Source organism: Lutzomyia longipalpis, chromosome 1 (genome assembly GCF_024334085.1).
Source record: "Lutzomyia longipalpis isolate SR_M1_2022 chromosome 1, ASM2433408v1".
Taxonomy (NCBI): Eukaryota; Metazoa; Arthropoda; class Insecta; order Diptera; family Psychodidae; genus Lutzomyia; species Lutzomyia longipalpis.
The window spans coordinates 29,756,337-29,776,620 of NC_074707.1; the positions used below are offsets into that span (position 1 = coordinate 29,756,337).

Genomic DNA, 20,284 nt, shown 5'->3' on the forward strand with positions numbered 1-20,284 from the left:
CATTCATTCTAAAAATCGCGCTCATATTTAAATTTCCATTTATTGAGAAATAAAAAAAATGATTTATTTTGATTAATTACATTCATTGTTCATTTTGTGTTGTATTGATATAATATAAAATTTGTTTCAAAACTTTTTTTTTCTTCGTCCTATCACAAATTTGTAAAGAAAAAATCACACAAAATCATTTTAAAAAATCTTCATGGATTATTTTGCAGAGGGGTCATGACCTTTTCGGGATGTGGAATAATTTTCTGAGAGCTCGTTGATGCCTCAGAACGTGGATCATCGGTGGAAGATTCCGAATGTCGCTGCATAATCCTCATTTCAACAGACTTCCGACTCCCGATGATTTTTGCAGCCTTCCGGGAGACGAGAGTGTTGGGGCGTTCGTAGCTACTTGACAGTGATGCTTCAGTCTGTTGCCAGTGCTCATCCTTGTTGGATGTTGCTTCATCGGCAGGAACCACCTCGAAAGATTTGTCCACGTGGAGCTTCTTGAGATTTTTTGCAGATTCTATTTTCTCCGGCATTTTGGGCTTGTGACGACGAGCCAGGGGCAATGTATTTGGTGGCAAGTAGAAGTCTAATGGTCTCCCATGGCCTGTTTCATTGGCCTCAAATGCTGGCTCCACGGGTGGTTGCCTGTTGGAGCAATTTGTGGAACGTGTGCTCAAAAGTGAGCAAAGCTTGAATGAAAAAAAGAAATTTTTGTCAATTCCAAGGAATTTCAAAGCTAATCAGAGGTTAACTTACCTCGTCAATCCCATCGACAACCCGATAGTACTCATGGGCACTATGTGCGGGTGCTTGCTGCCGTAGGACTGTGGTGTACCTCTTCAATTTGGCTTTTGTGATGTTGATAATACTATAGGCGTGCTGCAGCTCCAGTCGAAGAACAGTCGGATCGTTCTCAAAGTATCCCTCCACCACCTCACTGTCATGGTAATCGAGGTTTGTGTCAGTCATCACATTCATTACAGCCAAATTCTTGAGGTAGTCAGAAGTGTGGATCCGCGACAGGGAGGATGTCCTCTGACGCTCACTCTCCCTCCTAGGGCGTCCATGATAGGATGCCACGTTCTTGGACAAAGTCATCGATCGCGGTGAATCCAAGGAAATTTGTTTAATGTATCGTGGTGCAACGTAAGTAAATACTCCGCTTGGTCGTATATGTTTCTGCGATAAAATTAAAAATTCTGCAAAATTCACAAAAAGAGGAAATTTTGAATAATTTACCTCTGGTCGCAACATGTGGAGGGAATACTTCACAATTAAATAAATATCCACGGGATTTGGATACTTCATGAGAGTATTGATAACTGTGGAGTAGTCAGCTGTTAGGATAACATCACGAACACTAATAAGAATGGTAGCAGCTACGTAGGGAATCAATTCTAAGTCATTTCCGGAGGCAAAAATTGCATCCCAGAGTATGAGAACATCCATAAAGGAGAATTCTCTCCCATAGAGAACGCGAAACCATCGTATGGCTAAAATTGAGAGTGGCACGTCTAGCTTAATGATATGATCCTGCAGTTGAACGTCATGCTTGGCGAGAATGTTTTCCTGCAGAGCCTTTACGTATTTTTCAATCTCTCCTGTTGCACTGTCCCTTGAAGTCTTGAAGGATGTCTAGAATAAGAAAAATTAATTAATTTACAAGAACTGTTTGCGCAAATTCAACAGACAAACTCACAGTTGGAACAGATGGCAAATGACCCGAAGGATCAGGAACTACTCCGCTGATTTTGTAGTATTTCTCCATTTTTTCCATAAGCTTCACAAAAAGAGCACTGAAAATTCAAAGGATTCGTTACAAATAATATCATTTAACGAAGAAAATAATCAACTTACTAGCTATCATCCTCAAGGAATTCTGGGTTGAGAACTTCATAGAGAGTATGGCTGAAAGCATTTAAAGTAATATTAATTATTAATTTACCTAAAACTAATTTTCTCTTCTTACTTTACACTATGCACGAGATCTTTTACGTGCGACAACACCCGATGATCACTGTGAATGATAAAGATAATCGGGGCCAGGAGTTCGTGCATTCCTTGCCGGTAGCAAATTGCCGGATTACTCCGGGCGTAGCAGAAGAGAATATTTGTCATCATCTCCTGAATTTGGGGCTTTCTGAAGAAATCAATGCCAGGAAATGATCTCTGGACATCTTGTCGGATTAATTTGCTCAATTCCTGGTCACAAAAATGCTGATTCCACACACTCTCATTGGACTGTGACAGTGGATCATCATCAGGTTGATTTCCCTGATAGGGATTGTGGTTGAATTGTGCCTTCAGCTCTCTGTACGTTTTCCGCGCTTCCCGCCGCTGCTGTAGCCAATTCGTAGGATCAAATTCCAAGACCCGGAGAAGGAGGGCCCAGCAGATACTTCGAAATTTTGAGACTTTCAAATCCCCCTCAAGTGCCTTCGTGCGTAGTTTCTGCAGATTTTCACATTGCGACAGATCAGTACATAGTTCAATCCACTCCAACCTAAGAGAGTAAATAAAACATTTTGGAGTCAATAACAAGGGGAAAATAATCGATTTCTCATTTTATTTACTCATATTTCTCCACAGATGATAACTCCTGTGTACCCGCCGCTTCCTGGAAACTCATTTTCCACACGATTTTCTTGGTAACGCTCCCAATATTTTACAAATTCATTGAGATCAATTTTTGGACAACACGCTTAGACAGGAAGGACTACACAGAACTTTTATTCTTCAATGGGAAATGAAGAAATAGAAAATTACAATTTTTGCAAGACACAAAAACACAAAATTGACACACTTTTTCCTCCGCACCCCGAAACGCAGTACATTTCAGACTGCTTTTGCCACTTGAATTCGAACTTTACTTCACCCTGTTGCAATTTGAAAGATTTGAATCAGACTAACGGTTGCTCGCACGTTTTATTAACGGCAATAGGAAGTCAGCCGAAATTAAACCGAAACGAGGATTGTGTCTTCTAGATGGTCTAAATGTTAACCCTTTAAGGACAACACCCACCGCAATTTATTTAAGAAGACAAGGAGTGTAATTTAGATCAAATATGAATTATCACCATTACCTTTTTTTCTTTTAAAAAAGATTAAGAAAGATCAGAAATATCCGAAATATTCAAACAGATTTACCATTTTTTACTGAAACCAGCTGGAAAAGTTGTAAAAATTGGCCTAAAAATACACATAATAACGTCAGAATTGTGTTTTTTGTCTGCGTAATTCTGTGAAGCATTCGCGCTAATGTTTCATCGGTGTGCTTCGTCAAGATCGATCTCCTTTTCTATTAAATTTTATGGTTATCGAACTTAAATTAAAAGTGAAATTAAGTGAATAAAAAATCTTGATTCCGTAAGTAAATTGAAACGCATCTCAAGTAGCTCAATTTTACTCTTAGATATTAGATTGATAAGCTGGATAAGCTTGATCTTGATTTTTTGCCTCTCCACATATTTTTAGGAGCTGTTTCAAGGGTCCTGCTCACCGAAAGGACGTTTTCCTTATCTAATTTAGGTCTTACTATTTTCTATTAAATTAATTTAAAAAATGAAACTGACCACAAGAGAAAAAAGTATTTAATGTAGGTGCGCTTACAGACAATTGTAGTGAAATTGAACGTAAAAGAAAGGAGATGAAAGTAGAATGAAAAAGTCAAGGTCGAGGATGTTCAATATAATTCATTCACCGCATTATGATTAATGAAAAACTAGCTTAAACAGCTTAAACAAGAAAGTAGTGGCGTAAAAAAACGCAAATTTGGATTTTAAATTTTAACTTGTATTCACTTGGTCGGAGCAAAAAATCTAATTTCCGTAATTTCCTCAATTTTCTTGAAAAGGACAGAGCGGATTGGGGTGAATGAAATAAAATAAGAAGTCACCTCCTCAATTATATTTCAACAATTTTCATGAAAAAAGTAGTTTCCTCCTAGCCTTTGACTTTACAGAAGTAAATTATGTGTAAAATTTGTCTATTTTTTTTAAATTGAAAAAAAAATCAGAAATTTATTTTCTTTTAAAGAAAGGGAGTGTGCTTAAGGGCACACTGCTATCTACTTCCCAGCGCCACTATAAAGTGAAATTTTGCAAAAAAAAAAGGGAGAAAAAAAAGGTATTTATGTATAATTTGAAAATGATTTGTGAAGAGACACTGCAAATAAAATTGCCGATAAATAAATTGTAGGTACATCAACAAAATGAACAGAATACATGCGTTGTGAAGAGGAAGGAGCTACGTGCGGAATAAACGTCGCACTTCGCCAAAATTGCCCACTATACATAGTCTCCCCCTTTTCGAGTGCTTTCTATAAGAAGCAACGTTCCCCCGCTTAAGCGCTCATTCGGTCTTGAAATACTGCTGGAGACATTCGGATCCTAGACGTGACTTACAATTTTATTAGTGGCTGTTAATTGTGGGAATTATATTTTCTTTTCATACATCACAAAGGATCATCCTCTACGTCTTCATCACCAGTGCTCTCTAGAAAGGTGAAAAGTGATTTTTTTATACATGTGAAATTCTTTCATTTTTTTTCCTTGTGATTTCGTTATTTTTTTTTTAATTGAAAAAAATGTGCTTTTGCGGTGTGCCCTAAACTTATAATGTTTGTTCAGGTGATGTTGCACAAGTGCCCTTGCTGGTCAAAGTTAAAACAAAAAAAAAAAGATCTGATAATTTTTTTTAGTCAATCAAATACACCAACATCGTGTGCAGATTATGAATATTTTATTTTAATTGAATACAGCATAGATCAATATTATTTTTTGGCATTGGCATTGCAATGAGAGATTGTGCGGTGACGACAAAGGACTTCTCTGGTGGTAAAATGTGAATTTAAAAAGTATAATGAAAACTTATTCCGGAATCAAAGAACTATTGCAGAGATTAGCATTACAAATTTTTGCACCATTTGTATTGCAAAGTTCTTTATCCCCTAATAGAAAAAAATATATAATGCCCCAGAGGGGTCACAATTCACAAGAGTCACTGCAAATTGTATTATTTTTTCAATTAATTCCGTATGCTCTCTGTTCTCGCGCGAAAAATTTTCACAACCGGTGCAAAAATTTCCTTCCGTTACCACCTCCATAAACGTACCTTTGGTATGGATGGATGGAATTTGTGAGGCAAATCTGCAAAAGAAACAAGTGTTTAGCATTAATATTTACCTTGAGGATTTATTAAATTTCACAAGATAGACATGTCACTATGGGCAAATGACATAGTTTCTCACCTTATGTATTCAACAAATCAGATGAATTTTATTTTTTACTTTTTTTTTTGACTTTGTCCACGTGAAATGTTACATTTGGGCACATATTGCATTTTTCTTGCTCATTTTCTGACATTTTGTATAAAAGACTTTTTAACAATTTCAATTTATTTTATGTCAAAGAAATAATTCGTAGAAAATAGAAGAGATGACAAGGTAGAAAAAGAAGTATGTTAGAAAAAATATAAATCAAGTCTGTGTGCTCTGTATGAGACATTTATCAATTATTCATGGATCGTGTCGAGAGGAACAATTATGTCCATCAAGTTTGAGTATTCTTCAACAATGAGCAGAACTCTCTCTTTTAGGGTCATACCAGAATGTATACACAATAATTTCACCACGTCGAGAGTTCGCCGTAACAATTTATTAAATGCAACTTGACATTGGCAATGGAGTTGCAATGCATGCACACAGTGGATAATTTCTTTAATACACTGCCGTTTCACTTTCGACAACACTCCAATAGTACCTATAGGTATACATACAGATGAATGGAGTGATGAAGAAAATTTAGGACAGAAAACCTAAAAAGACACGACAGCTTTTTTTTCTCTTACCAATAATTTCATAGACTAATTTTATAATCTCTACATCACAACCAAATCCATCAACATTTAAAAAATTGGTATATATATTTCTGAGCAAACAACCTCCAGTTATGAATTTGTTACATAAACAAAACTCTCTGGGTGCACTTGAAAATTTTTCAATATTTTTTTACTTTAAGAAATCACTTTGGAAATACATCAAATACATAAACTAATTTGCATGTGTCTTTCTTGTTTTTGAATAGCTACTTTATAGCTTAATAGTCAAAAGCTATTGGTTTACCAAGTAAAGTGGTACTTTGTGAATTACCGAGAAAATTGATGCATTATTGAAAATGAGAAGTAATCATTAAATAAATGAATTTAAATGTGCATCATACGACTTCTCAGAAGATGTCATCGAGAAAATTTAAATTTTTTTTACGTAATTCTTTGAAAAGCGGAAAATCCCTGAAAAGAAAATTATTTTTCTGAACATATCTGTTTTTTTTTTTGTAAACTGATTTAAAGTAAACTTTATGGGCTATTTGTGTATTATTTGGAATCAAAGGTTAATGTGATCATTGATTTTGAGGCGTTCATTAAAATTAAAGACTTTATAACTTTTGGAAAAGTTCCAAAACATTAGTTTATAAGGGAAAAATAATTTTTACTAATAACCTTCGGAAGGAATAATCTAAAATATATTATATACCCTTTTTCAGGATTAGTAGTTTTGAAAGCTCTAATAGAATTTGAACTGGTTAAAGCGAATAATTTTTTATGATCTAAGACTAGATTTCTTAGGTCACTTAACTGTAGAACAAACTGTGTCTGTGAATTTTAAATTGTAAAATTCTAAATTATTTTAAAGTCCACGGAAGTATATACATGTTTAAAGGACTAGCATTGGTACCTATGTCAAGTCCAGATAAAAAAAATCTTAGAACATTCTTCAAAAATTTGCAGATCAGTCTTCAGAATAATATTTCAGAGAAGGAATAAAATTTAAAGAATAGAGTATAAAAGTAAAAAAAAAAATAAACGGTGAGAATAGAGTAAAAAAAAGCTCTTCAAAATCAAGAGAAATTAAAAAAGTGCATAGTAGATCAAATTTTAATTTTAGGATCCAATTTTGAGATTTCTCCTCTAAAGGAATATTAGTTATAATCAAAATTTTCAATAAATCTTTTTTGATGATATATTGTATGCCTACATATAACAATTAATTATCTTTTATGAGCTTTATATACATAGGTACATACATGCATGCATATAATTACAAGTTCATCATAAAACATATGAAATAAAGCTACAGAGAGACATTTAATTTCGATTTAATCATGTTGAGGGATGTATTTTCAATCTCGAAAATTGCAGTGCATCATTGTCACTTTCTCCAAAAATATTCACCGGCAGAGCAATTCATTATGCATTTCATACATACATACATACATATTTTTATGCCATTGCTATATGGATTGTGTGTATGAAAACGAACCTTAACCTTGGCAAAATTCACGTGCACTTACTCTTCAACTCTTTTTATGATCAGTTATTCAGATGGAAATATTAAGTAGAAAAGATTACTGTTTGGATGTTTTATTGTGATCTTATACCGCAGAATATGTTTACACAGCAATTGGAACTCTTTAGGATTTTTGTGGTAAAATTTCCTCTGTGTACTGTGACTTGCGCACATTAGTTTCTGAGAAGAAAATAAATCCAAAATGCAACCTGTTGATATGTCTGGTTTACTTGTCAGATTGTATTTATGCAAAAGTTGCATATTTGGGTGGGACATCAGTGAATTTTTTTGGGCACATAATCTCACGCAGAGGCACGCAATAAATTTTACCACCGAGAATTTCAATGAGTAAGTTGCATTTTGCGTTGTCAAGCAGATCATAATTTTGGATGAGCAATTTCACTTCTATTCTCACCCAAGAGATGCTGTATTGGGCAAGGGCAGACCAATTTATTGGAAACCGGATGCGATTTCACTTTGGAAAAAAAATAAAGAAAAAAAGCATCTTAAAGAATAATGTTCATGCTGGGGGAAAAATTGGTCATTTATCGGGTGTTATCATCAATTTATTGCAGACGATCCACCGAATTTCTACAAGAAGCACGAATCACAGTGAAAAATTATGCCGCCAAATCTTTTTGGGAATACACTTCTCTTGGCGGAGGGCACGCTTGAGGCAGAAAAAAGTGCATCTCACGTGAGCACAGATGAACCCCAAGTTAAACCGCAGTCAATTCAGGTGGGAAAGACAAAAAAATACACGTGATGATATTGAGAAGGTAAAAGCGGGTGAAATTTCTTTACAGACCACCGACGAGAGGAGAACATCGAGAGTTCCAACGGAGAAACCACACAAAGTTCAATATGTTTGGAGAAATATAATTGTCTTCTTGTATTTGCACTTGGCGGCACTCTACGGGGTTTATTTGCAATTAACAGCAGCAAAATACTTAACATTTGGAATTGGTGAGTAAGAATGGGTGGAAATGTGCGAAAATAATTTTATGATTAATTTACAAATGACTTATGGAGAGACTTTCTCTCTAAAATCTCACTCAAAACTGCATTATTGATGGATCATATCAAAGAAATTTACTATTGTGCATTTAATTGCATTCGCGCCATTTGAAAAGATCCACATATTCATATGCATTCATCAGTCATATATGATTCAAAATAAAACCTATGCACAACGGACATATAGTTAAACTTCTTGCAATCTGGGTTAATGGCGAGGAATTGTGCTCGTGTCTCCTCAAGTTCAAAACCAAAAGAGAGTACGTGCAGGTTGAGGAATATTCCCGATAGAATTTTTGCAATGAGCACAGAGTCATTTCTGAATGAATCCGGTGATTAGAATTCATACTGCAGGAATACAAATATCCTCATTAGATCGATCGTAATAGTATGCTATGCTACCCAAATACCTTCGGCTACTTTGGGAAGATTTTTGTCAATTGACATAGCACGAAATGAGCTAGAATTTATTTCTTGTCACGTACAAGAAATTTGGTTAGAAATTGGTAGCTGAAAACACGTGTTTTTTTGCACCGTTTTCCGGTGGAGCCATCATTAAGAGGTCTTTGATCAATATATACCATGCGGACCACACCTTTGGCGTGATGGTGCCAAAGAAGTGGTAGCTGTGACGTCAATTGACATCCTATTAGAATGATCATAGACTTTGGACCTTGGACGTGAACCTGAGATGATTAGGAAAGCATTCTACACCCAAAAAAAATTTTTTCAATGGGGATTCATGTCGCATAGAGATGGATGGGATATGCTAATAAATGGTGAAACGTGGATCCACCAGTAGAGCGTTCAATTGTAATTCAGTAAATGAGTTATTATGAAATATGCCTATTCAAAATTCAGATCAGGCTATCGTCAGCACGTAATTTATCTTCGATGTGTTCAAAGTGCTCCTCCTGATCGTCTTTTCTTTACAAAACTGCCAATATATATTCCCAATAGAATCAATAATTTACAATTTTACGCACTTCCCGTCGATCAGCTGAAAATCAAAATCATATCAATGATTTTTTATATCTATACCACATGTATGAAATTAAATATCTTATGCTTTTTTGTCAGACTATGAGGAACTTGAATTTATAAGTTGATAATAATTAAAAAATATCTCATTTAGTTGCTGGTTAACGAAGTTTCTAAATAAACATTTCAAAGCTCTAAAGCTTTTCTTCTTTTATTAGTTTTTTTTTTAAATATTTTTTCTTTGGCATTTAAGATTTCTTTCTTTTTTTCTTAAGAATTTAAAGTTTCTGCATTTAATTCAAAGAATCATTTTTTTTATTCTTTATTTATTTATATTTTTGGAGCATTTTAAAAAAAAAAGTGTTATAGTTCTAGAAAAAATAGCACTTTTCACACTTATTTTTGTCACTATTTACACCAAATAACAAATGAATAAATTAATTGTGTTCCTTTTGTTTGGTATACACACGAATTAATCAATTCAGCTAATTAGCTTTACAAGCCCAATTAATTAAGTACCTACCTACCTAGTATTTATTTGGGTGTAGACGAGTTGTTCGATCGTTCCATTTAGGTAATTTGGGTCAACATTTCAACTTTTGTCTTTCCATTTCAGCCATTATACTTGGTTTCTGTGGAGGAATGGGAATCACAGCCGGTGCCCATCGTCTGTGGTCACACAAGTCCTACAAAGCAAAGTTACCACTACGAGTACTCCTCATGCTCTTCCAGACACTGGCCTTTCAGAATCACATTTATGAATGGGTACGAGATCACAGGGTTCACCACAAGTTCACAGATACCAATGCTGATCCTCACAATTCCCGTCGTGGGTTCTTCTTCTCCCACATGGGTTGGCTCATGACAAAGAAGCACCCCGATGTGAAGAACAAGGGATGTACTGTGGACATGAGTGACATTGAAGCTGATCCAGTTGTTATGTTTCAAAAGAAGTAGGTCATCAGCATTTGAGTGGATTGGTTGACCTCCTCTAATTAAACTGATATTTTCTTGCAGGTATTACGGGATTTTAATGCCAGTATTCTGCTTCTTTCTTCCTGCCTTGGTTCCCTACTATCTTCTCGGTGAGACCTTCACGAATAGCTGGTACATTGCATCTGTGCTGAGATATGTGCTTTCTCTGCACGGAACATGGCTCGTAAATTCAGCGGCACATTTATGGGGAATGAAACCCTACGATAAGTAAGTTCAATGTGACACACATTACGTGCGGTAGTAATAAAAATAATTTTTGGGGATTTTTCTTTCGCAGAAATATTTCACCATCGGACAATATTTTTGTTGCAATTTACGCATACGGTGAGGGCTGGCACAACTACCATCATGTATTCCCATGGGATTACAAAACCTCAGAACTTGGCATATACTCCACAAACATGACAGCCGCATTTATTGATTTTTTCTCAAAACTCGGTCTTGCCTATGACTTGAAAACGGTCTCCGAAGATATGATTAAGAAGAGGATACTGAGGACGGGTGATGGTTCCCACGAATACAGTCGCAATAAGCGCGAAGAAGATCTACGAAAAATTCTAATGAGCGATCATGATCACTTCCACGATAACAATATGGTTTGGGGGTGGGATGACAAAGACATGGATGAGCATGACAAGAAATTTGCCAAAATCTACAACAAGGAAGATTAAAATTCTATATAATTTAATTTGTACGCTTTAGATACTTTATTCCTTTTCTATTTTGTTTCCAGGTGCTTTTACGTAATCACTATTAGTTTAATTTACCATTACAAGTATTTTGTAGCAGTGTAGAGTCATTGATATGTATTAAAAATTTACATCTCATAATTTCAATAATTTATTTATTGATTCATTCTCAATTGGCTTTCCATTTTGAAACTTAATTTAATATAATTTAAATATATATTCACTGATAAAGGTTTATTAAGAATTGGTTAAAATTTACTGCACATTGCTCACATAAACGGTTGATGCTGTCTTCTGCTCAGCATAATTCTTCGCCAGGTACATAATTGCAGCTATGAGTGCACCCTTGTTAATAGCCCCGGAAATGAGTGTGGCCATCTTAAATGCTGGCAGTGCCATTGGCAAAACAGAACCCATTAGGATCATGGGCATGAGAAGGGCAGGCAGACCGACATTCAGAACATACTCAAGTGGTCGCTTTTTGCGACCAACTGCAGAATTTGTATTGATGAACGTGTCCGCTGTGGAAGAGAATTTATATTTGATATAAAACACACATTATTCCGAGCACGAAAAGGCATTCTAAAAACAGAACCAATATGAAATGCAATATTCTCTTGAATGTTTCGTACCTTTCTTCAATGATAATTCCAATTTATTCTCTTTACTTGGCCGCACCTTAACCACCATACCCGGAATAAAGTGAAGTTTAATTTCTCGATTTGCAAAAAATCGATCAATGCTCTTTACAAGTCGATCATCGATCTCGCGATCATGCAAATTTGTATAATTCGCCTCAAAGTCTAATCTATCGTCGGGATCCTGCGTGAGCATTTGATCTAGAAAATCACTTGTAATATTATGCGTATTCCCAAAATCACCCGGAAGATTCCGTTCCATTCTCTGGAGAAGGAAGAGCTTCATGCACCGCACAATGTTGTACCTCTTCATGCAACGAAAAATCTTCATTGGAATCGCCGCCCGTATGTATGTGATGGAACTTTCATTTTTCGCATAAAATAATTTACTATTTTGGTGCCCACCATCAATTTCATGTGTTTGCTTTGTCGGTGTCCGTAGGTCCCGACATACAGATGGGGCTACCATATACACCAGCCAAATAAAGATCATAATTTTAATGATCATTGTATTTTTTTTAGGAATTCTCCGGGAGGATCACTCTTGAATTTAAACTAAGCACTTTATGCAAATTCTTCAATCAACCATTTGCCCACAATTGCGACTTGATCACGAGAGCTCTTTGGCCAGAATGCGATCGTGCTTGATGCTGAGGAACAACTAAGATGACTTGTTCTGTATGATCGAGCATCTCTGGTGGAGAGACATAGTTCTGCCAAGCACACACTTTTAACCACCAGTATGATCGCACGTGCGGAATGTGTTCTATTAAAGGTCTTGTTAAAGCTTTCCGCTTTTTGCTCATACACAGCATAATTTTCTCCTGTCTCTCCTTGTAATTTCTTCAAACTAAACGATACCATTGACTCACTGACTGGACACCTCGCTATATAGAAGAAGAACCCACATCCACATAGATGTGGACCGTTTGAAAAAGGAATTAAGAAATCATAACATCAACGGTATTCAGTGAGTGCACTTGATGCTGCGGCAGATGTGCGTCAATTAACCGTAAAAGACAACTGTTCACCTGGATGCAAAAATTCTATCTGCATCAAATAATGAGTTATACCACCGAGAGATCAATCAACAATCACACAGTGACACAATTTTTATGGCTTTTCTTATATTCTTGGACATACGCAATTTTCATCACCATCAACATAGTATATCATATATAGGTTTATAGATTAGGATACAGTTGCACTTGTCGAACTATGTACATAAAATGCACCAAATGTGATTACATTGTTATTCTTTCCAATACATATGCGCAATTTTTTAATGATTTTGAAATTAGAAATTGGCATACTTTCATGCAACAATGCAAAGTAATCAAAGATGAAAATGAGAAGAGAAAAATGCCAATAAGGAAAAATAAAAAAAACATTCCTTATTGAAATCTTAATGACTCATAAATAAATCTGCAAAACAATTCTTTTTATTACTTTATACAGTAATTGAATGACAATTTTATAAATGAAACATAAAAAGAGAATTTAATTTATGCAAATTGATTGATTTGGCTTTATGTTTTGTCTTTTTTCTTAAATTGTATGAAATTGAATTTAAAAGTCAATCATAACGCGTCCAGTTATAAGAGTTGGTGTCCCACAACGTGTAGAAGTTTGTTTATGCGTTGTAATGCGATTAGTGGGCAGAATTAAGGCAAAGTTGATTTTTTTTGTGAAATTCAGTAAATTGGTGCATAAAAATGGTCATATCTCAGGTTCTATAACACCTACAGAAATTTCTTGACTAGTTATGGAAAGGTCTTAAAATAATCTAGAATATGGGATAAATTTTGATACTTTTCAAGGTCACCTCTAGAACACAAAATGGCGGCTTTTTGTTTTACTAAAACAGTTTTTCGCATTTTTTATCCTGAAGGAATAGTTCTAGAGGTTTCTTATCTTCTAGAAAGTTGTAGAGAATTGCAAAACCTTTAATTTGATACCAAGATGAGCAAAATCGGACAAGTAGTTCAGGAGATATGACTCTTAGAACTTTTCAAATTCAAGAATTTTTCAAACTGCGATATCTTCTAAACGGCGACATAGATTTTCTTCATTTTCGGACTGGTGAAAGATTATTAGTTCTGCTACAACATATCAAAATTTAAAAGATTTGCCTAATGGGGATTCGGAGATATTGCCCCTTAAAGTTAGGCAATTTTTGTTTTTGACTTTAGCGCCTCTTGCGGCCATTTTAGAAACTCGGAATGTTCTAGACAGTTGTAGGGCTTCTTGAAACCTTTCATTTGGTACCAAGATGGTCAAAATCGGTTAAGCCGTTCTCAAGTTATATCGAAAAAACACTTTTTGCTTTAGGCCGCCATATTTGCTAAACCGCTTGACCGATTTTCAAGTATGAATTATCGATGAAAACATCTCACTGAGCCCTACAACATACTAAAATTTCAGATCTCTAGCTATAAGGGAAGTGGTTGACGGTATTTCAAAATGGCGGACGGCGGCCATCTTGGATTTTGAAAATGCGAAAAAATGAAAATTTACACCCACATTTCTATAGAAAACTTCAAACCCTAAGTCTCTATCTGTTACCGTTCTCGAGCTATAACGCAAAATGTGGAGTCCCGGACGGCAGGCCGGACGGCAGGCCGGCCGGCCGGAACACTTTTTTTTCCACCACCATTTTCGTAATGTGGGATGTCTAAAACGTGCTCATACCAAGTTTGAGCCCGATCTGAGGTGGTCGGTTTTTCCGACGATTACAATACTTGGTGTTGGCCACGAAGTGGAACACCAACTAATAATTTATTGAATTTCCTTTAAAGATTTATGTGCATGCATATAAAAAATAAACCGCTTGACTAATTTTGATAAATCAAGCAATATAAATCAGAGGATCAACGTAGTATTAAGAAAAAAATACGGAAAGGTAAAGTAAAGAAAAGGATTTCTTTTATTATTAAAATAAAATAGTTTTTTAAAATGTATTTTTCGGGATAAATTTATGTTCGGAATAGATTCTTAAAATAATTATAGATATAAGATCGAAAAAAATGAAATCTAATGTAACTACATAATGTAGGTATTATATCCGATATTTTATATTACAAATCAAATAATAAAGAATTAATCAAAAATAATTTACTGATTTTCACACCTTGGATTGTAGGTCTGTTTATTTGCAATTGGGTTAGTATTCTGTTTCACTTTTACCGCCATTATTGCAAATAAAGTCCAATATCTTTCTCTTCTATTGAAAAAAAAATACATACAATCTATGCAGTAGTGAATGAATTAAGTAAAGTAGTGTCAAGAATGTTGAAATATTCAATGGGTCTCCATTGATATAGGATTGTTTCCTAAATTACTCTATTTGTGAACAATAGATCAACTAATTTATGTGATTCTTTTATGTGCATTGCGTGCAATAATGCACAAAATCAATAGACAGATGAATTTTATATGCAATTCACATTCAATGTGCAACCCACAAAGCTGAATGAAAATCTCAAAGAATACATTTTAAAGCAATATTCTTCATTTATGCCGCACAGTCAATTGAAATGCGTACGGCATCCACTGTGATGAGTCTAATTTGACTATTTACTGTGCCCCCCATTACTCATTTGCAAATTAATTTATTGTCTTGAGGTGAAATATAAGGTGGTCGTGAAAGACGGACCAGGCACGATTTTGGGCATTGAAAATAATACGAATTCGTGTGTGACTTCATTTTTTTTGGACGTGCAGACGCACAAATGTCTAGAATTGGGTGAAAATTGGGGCTCTGCGCATTTCCTCCATGGACAAAATTGTATTCAAATATTGTCACACTTTTTACCTACACTGAACTTGAGGGTTCCCCAATAAAACCTTGGAGCAATTGAATTTATCACTTCAGTTTCAATTTAGTGATCACAGTGCGAAAATATACAATCTACCCACACACAAAATGCCATCCGTTCAAAAGTTCATGATCAGTGGAGTAATTCTATTCTTTATTCTAAGTGTTGATCTGTGCTTAGGTGAGGAGAGTACGTTGAGTGATGCAAGTGTTGGAGGTTTGTGGACCTTTATTAGCATAAATTGCTCAGTATAGTGATGAAAAAATGTTAATTTGTGATGCTTATCTCGCCAGAATCGAGAACATTTGGACGTCACTTATTCAGGAGGATTAATTTTGTTCTAATCCCAACGGCATTCGTAGTTGGGGTCATAGCCACCCTTCTGGCTACATTGACTGTTATCTCACTGAAAGGTTTGGGAGTTGGCGTTATTCTCTTGGTTCTCTCCATTGGACAACTTCTGGCCAGGGGACTACCTCAGCTGACAACTCCACCAACTACTTATGCCGCTTCTCCGGCATCCATTATTTATGGCAGGAGCGATGTTAGGAACCCCGTTTGGATTGAAAAAGATTGGACTTCTTAATCACGGTAGATCGTACATCCAATACACCTATTTATTTATTTAAAAAAAAAGTCAGTGTGTAAGTAGAATAAGGTGAGATTCTGCAATAAAAGATGATATCACGAACACCACACATCTCCTTTACCTTGTCTTTACCTGCAATTACGCAGAGGCGCAAGAATTCTAGGACAGTTGATCAATTACCTTTTTTTCTCCGTTATTTTAAATGTTACATAATTTTACAGAAAGTAAGATGGGAGTGCAATGTAGGTAAATAGACTATGTGTAGACTTGCAGGAGGAATTAAATATGTGAAATAGACCAGAAAAGTACTTTGGCTTTTCGATGATTTGACACGAAAAAAACCACAGGGTGTAATAAATGCAATCACCGGGAATATAGAGGTTGGTGAGACAGTGGGAAAATGGAAGTGATGTGTCGCCATAATTATGGATAAATCAAGATCCGCTTCATCACATTCGTATATATACTAACTGTTCGGTATATCCCCTCCTTGGGATATAGTCTAACTAAAATAATCACTGCGGTCGAGAATAAAACAAGACTAACTCGATTACATGACTAGCACGAAACGTTTTCTTATTAAGAAAGTTGCTGATAAAACACAAGAAAAACCTCTGACTTTTCTCATTTCGTCGAGATACCTCAACTTATACATTCAGTTTGTGATAAACTCTCGCGCGAAGAACATTGGACTCCTTGGAGGAGATAAAAGTGCACCTGTGATTGCTACATAATATGGATTTACAGTGAAGAAGTTAATCATTAATTTAAATTAAATCTTTAAAAAAATTAAGAGCTGAAAATTTTTCTGGAAGAATTTTGAATTGATTCAATTGATAAATTCGTTATAATCATGATGGTTAAAAAGTTATTACTTATTGTTATATTTATTTACACGGATATTCCATCATTTTCGTGTGAAATGAAAAAATCATGGGTTCATACAACTGAAAATCATCCTCTGAATTTTACAATGACTACACCAGCTACTACTTCAACTACTATTTCAACTACCTCTACAACTACCGCTCAAACTACCACCCAATCATCTATCGAAACTATTAACTCAACTACCGCAAAAACGGAGGAAGTTCACATGGAAAGAAGTTTCAATACCTCAGTACCAATTAAATCCGAAAGAACGCAAAATGCTGTAAAATTCGATAAAAATATGACAAAGCTTGACGATAAAATTAGCAAAGTGGAGGGAACGGTTGCAGGATTCAAAAGGAATAAGTACAAAAGCACCTACGTGGGTAATATCACGAAACCAGAGACAATTAAAGTGAATTCAAAGTTAGGAAAATCTGGTAAATCAAAATCTAAGAAACACCAACACAGATATTTAACATTTGACGGTGAAATGCCACGCTATAGCCTAGGGCCAGGGGTGAAAATAAGCATCGATATGCCGCGTGAGATTGTTAATGTAAACCTCGACGAGGACTACTTGAGAGATATTTTTGCAGGTGAGAAAACCCCCTTAAAATTCATCTTATCTCACCGAAATCATTAATCCACTCTATAAAAACCCCACAGGCCGTGGAAAGCGTCTGCAGTTGATTGCCAAAATCATCCCTCTTTTCATTCTACCCTTCCTCGTACAATCCGCCATTCTACCCTTCATGGTGTCCACACTTAAGCTACTTCTCATAAAATCCATCGTTGTGGGCAAAATTGCCATTCTTTTGCTCATTCTGTCAGCATTTAAGAACTATCATCGGCAACATGCTGCATTGGAGGTGCCTTACTATAATCTCGTTGAGCCACCAAGCCGAAGGTCCGAGCAACCATTCTATGGATACAAAGTGGACGGACAAACAGGGTGGGTGAATTAAATTGAAGAAAAGAAAATAACATTGTAAATAGGAGATTCCTCTAAATGCTGCATTATTATAGATATAAAAAAAACTATTGTAATACATAAGACGAAAAAATGTACTCTTAAAAGCATCAATAAAGTGTTCATGTCGCTGTTCTTTTAGGTCTATTCTCGAACACCCTTTGAAGGTCTCAAGCTGGGAAAAACCAAAAGGTTTCTACCACTGGGTTTTTACGGGTTGTAAATAAGGGAAAATTGTTTAAGTGGTTTATAGTTGTTGGTTTAACAGTTTTTAATGGGTTTCTCAAATATTGAGACACCCAAACTTTATGACTGTCGCTTCCTTTAGGATCTGTTCACTGAATAATTTGCACCTTGGGTGTCCCATAGAGGTGATCATACGTATAAATAACTAATCTCACTGCCTTGTGTCTGATGGTTAGAATAAAGGTTCGTTGGTTTCTGAATGCGGGACGTACATATTTCTAATTAATGTTTAATGTTTTAAAGTAATCATTTTGAATTTTTTAATAAAAAAAATTGGTATGCCACGATTGTGGTATACCAACTAATAACTAGAAAATTATATATCTATGTACGTTTCTAAATTTTTTTGCAGAATTTATATATTACGAATGTAAAAAAAAGGAATGCATCGGGATAATAAAACATTTACAGCCAGCAATATTTTTTCGAGACAAATCCTTATTATCAAATGATCAGCATCTGCAAAATGCACCAAGGTAAAGCATTTTTTTCTAGGAACAATTCACACAGATCCCTTTAAACATTTTGAAACATTTTTAGTTATTTAAATTTTTTTTAGTATATACCTCTGTGAGTAGAGCGATGGGACAAGAGTTGGCAAATGACCTAAATGGCATCGCATTTTTAGCAGCAATAAATTTTTCCTAAAATACATATGTTTTGGAGATGGGTTGAGGTCTGAAGTAGTGCCCATTCATGAATTTTTGGACTTGAAAGCAATCTTCTGCAGAGCTGTCCTTCAGTTCATGTGAGGACCTCCATCGTGTACCAACTCTATTTCTCAATATGGATCGTTTGAGTTATTTTATAATAATTTTTGTAATTTCTGCATTTGTTTGCCCAACGAGTTCATTGAACGTCATTCATCAAGTGAATAGAACTCCATTGGAAGTTAAATTCAAGAATAGTATTGTAAGTTAATTAAAATTGTGTGGAAAAATGTGTTCTTGGAATTATTAAAGTTTTTTTAAATAAATTCTGTTAAATGTTTCTCTAGACCCGATTTAATCCTTTGGCTGAAATTGTGCGCAACAGCGAAAAGCTTGCACTGAGAAATTGCAAAGAAATCTTTCGTTGGGATCAGTGGAATTGCCCGACGGGGGATTTTCTTCAAAAAAGAACATCAAACATTCTTGACAAGGAGGGAGCTTTTGTAAAAGCTCTGAGTGCTGCTGCTGTAATTTATTCTTCAATTACAAATTGTTCAGGAAATTTCATGGAGTGCGATTGCAAATTCAATGTACCTGTTGAAGATGAAAGTCAAATTGTGAAGTGCGTAGATCACATAATTTCCCTGGAAAATCTTCTCGTTGGAAATGACAATTCCGTTAACATCGACACTCAGGGTTACGCGCAACTTCACAATTCACGAGCTGGGAGAATTGTGAGTTTTATTTTGAATTAAATTGATAAGAACAATGCAAATTTAATTGAATATATAGCATATGCAAACTGATCAATGGAATATTTATAATGTAGATAAAATTACATTTATTTTTAGGCTGTGCAGCGAGCTTTGAAGCATCAATGCAAATGCAGTGGATACACAAGTGCGTGTTCCATTCAAACATGCTGGATGCTGATAAGTAGTTTTCCCGAAATAACCAGTGATATCCGCAAAATGTACGACCATGGCGTGAAGGTGGCCATTGATAATAGTGGACGCGTCAAGAGGAATATCAAGAGAGAAGCTCTTGTTTATCTTGATAATTCACCGAATTATTGCGTTGAAAATGTAATTCATGAATGGCCAGGAATGCTTGGGAGGCAATGCTCGCGACGACGAACTGCAGAATCTTCTCTGCATGAGAGACGCTCCTGCCGGAAATTGTGTCGTGCATGTGGACTTAAAGTGAAAAGGGAGCGGGTGGTTAAGGAAAAGCCGTGCAAGTGCAAATTCTATTGGTGCTGTGATGTCCAGTGCGAAAAATGCTCGGAATTAGTTAATGAATTTTATTGTCATTAATACGGCAGAACTTCTGGTCAGTGCCTAAGATAAACGTTTCGTCTTTTTTCAATGAACTATCATTATTATTTCCCCCATTTTACTGCGAGCAATTAACAATTAATTGATCATGAGCATTCGCCTGTCATAAATAAAAATCTTATCAATTTCGAGAAA

General features: G+C 35.4%; 6 protein-coding genes across 6 annotated transcripts; 4 read left to right on the plus strand and 2 right to left on the minus strand.

Annotated features, from left to right (window-relative positions):
* Positions 1-38: 38 nt before the first annotated feature.
* LOC129797813 (TBC1 domain family member 5) lies at positions 39-2,842 on the minus strand. The gene is made up of 7 exons (XM_055840645.1): positions 2,574-2,842; positions 1,970-2,503; positions 1,858-1,908; positions 1,700-1,796; positions 1,240-1,635; positions 757-1,179; positions 39-689 (listed from the first exon to the last, which is right to left on the minus strand). Exons 1-7 carry the CDS (start codon positions 2,627-2,629, stop codon positions 201-203), a joined length of 2,046 nt encoding a protein of 681 aa, XP_055696620.1. The 5' UTR covers positions 2,630-2,842; the 3' UTR covers positions 39-200.
* Positions 2,843-4,348: 1,506 nt separating this feature from the next.
* Positions 4,349-11,269, plus strand: LOC129797818 (acyl-CoA Delta-9 desaturase). Its single transcript, XM_055840654.1, has 6 exons — positions 4,349-4,502; positions 7,921-8,084; positions 8,152-8,311; positions 9,960-10,296; positions 10,361-10,546; positions 10,617-11,269. The coding sequence occupies exons 2-6, from the start codon at positions 7,968-7,970 to the stop codon at positions 11,008-11,010; spliced, it is 1,194 nt and encodes a 397-aa protein (XP_055696629.1). The 5' UTR covers positions 4,349-4,502; positions 7,921-7,967; the 3' UTR covers positions 11,011-11,269.
* Positions 11,167-12,362, minus strand: LOC129797819 (uncharacterized). The gene is made up of 2 exons (XM_055840656.1): positions 11,661-12,362; positions 11,167-11,549 (listed from the first exon to the last, which is right to left on the minus strand). The coding sequence occupies exons 1-2, from the start codon at positions 12,172-12,174 to the stop codon at positions 11,284-11,286; spliced, it is 780 nt and encodes a 259-aa protein (XP_055696631.1). The 5' UTR covers positions 12,175-12,362; the 3' UTR covers positions 11,167-11,283.
* Positions 12,363-15,539: 3,177 nt separating this feature from the next.
* On the plus strand, positions 15,540-16,180 carry LOC129797820 (protein apnoia). The gene is made up of 2 exons (XM_055840657.1): positions 15,540-15,700; positions 15,778-16,180. Exons 1-2 carry the CDS (start codon positions 15,592-15,594, stop codon positions 16,068-16,070), a joined length of 402 nt encoding a protein of 133 aa, XP_055696632.1. The 5' UTR covers positions 15,540-15,591; the 3' UTR covers positions 16,071-16,180.
* Positions 16,181-16,695: 515 nt separating this feature from the next.
* On the plus strand, positions 16,696-18,052 carry LOC129797821 (uncharacterized). The gene is made up of 2 exons (XM_055840658.1): positions 16,696-17,542; positions 17,613-18,052. Exons 1-2 carry the CDS (start codon positions 16,927-16,929, stop codon positions 17,909-17,911), a joined length of 915 nt encoding a protein of 304 aa, XP_055696633.1. The 5' UTR covers positions 16,696-16,926; the 3' UTR covers positions 17,912-18,052.
* An 887-nt stretch (positions 18,053-18,939) lies between these two features.
* LOC129797826 (protein Wnt-8a) lies at positions 18,940-20,209 on the plus strand. The gene is made up of 3 exons (XM_055840667.1): positions 18,940-19,074; positions 19,160-19,546; positions 19,664-20,209. The coding sequence occupies exons 1-3, from the start codon at positions 18,949-18,951 to the stop codon at positions 20,126-20,128; spliced, it is 978 nt and encodes a 325-aa protein (XP_055696642.1). The 5' UTR covers positions 18,940-18,948; the 3' UTR covers positions 20,129-20,209.
* The last annotated feature ends 75 nt before the right edge of the window (positions 20,210-20,284 follow it).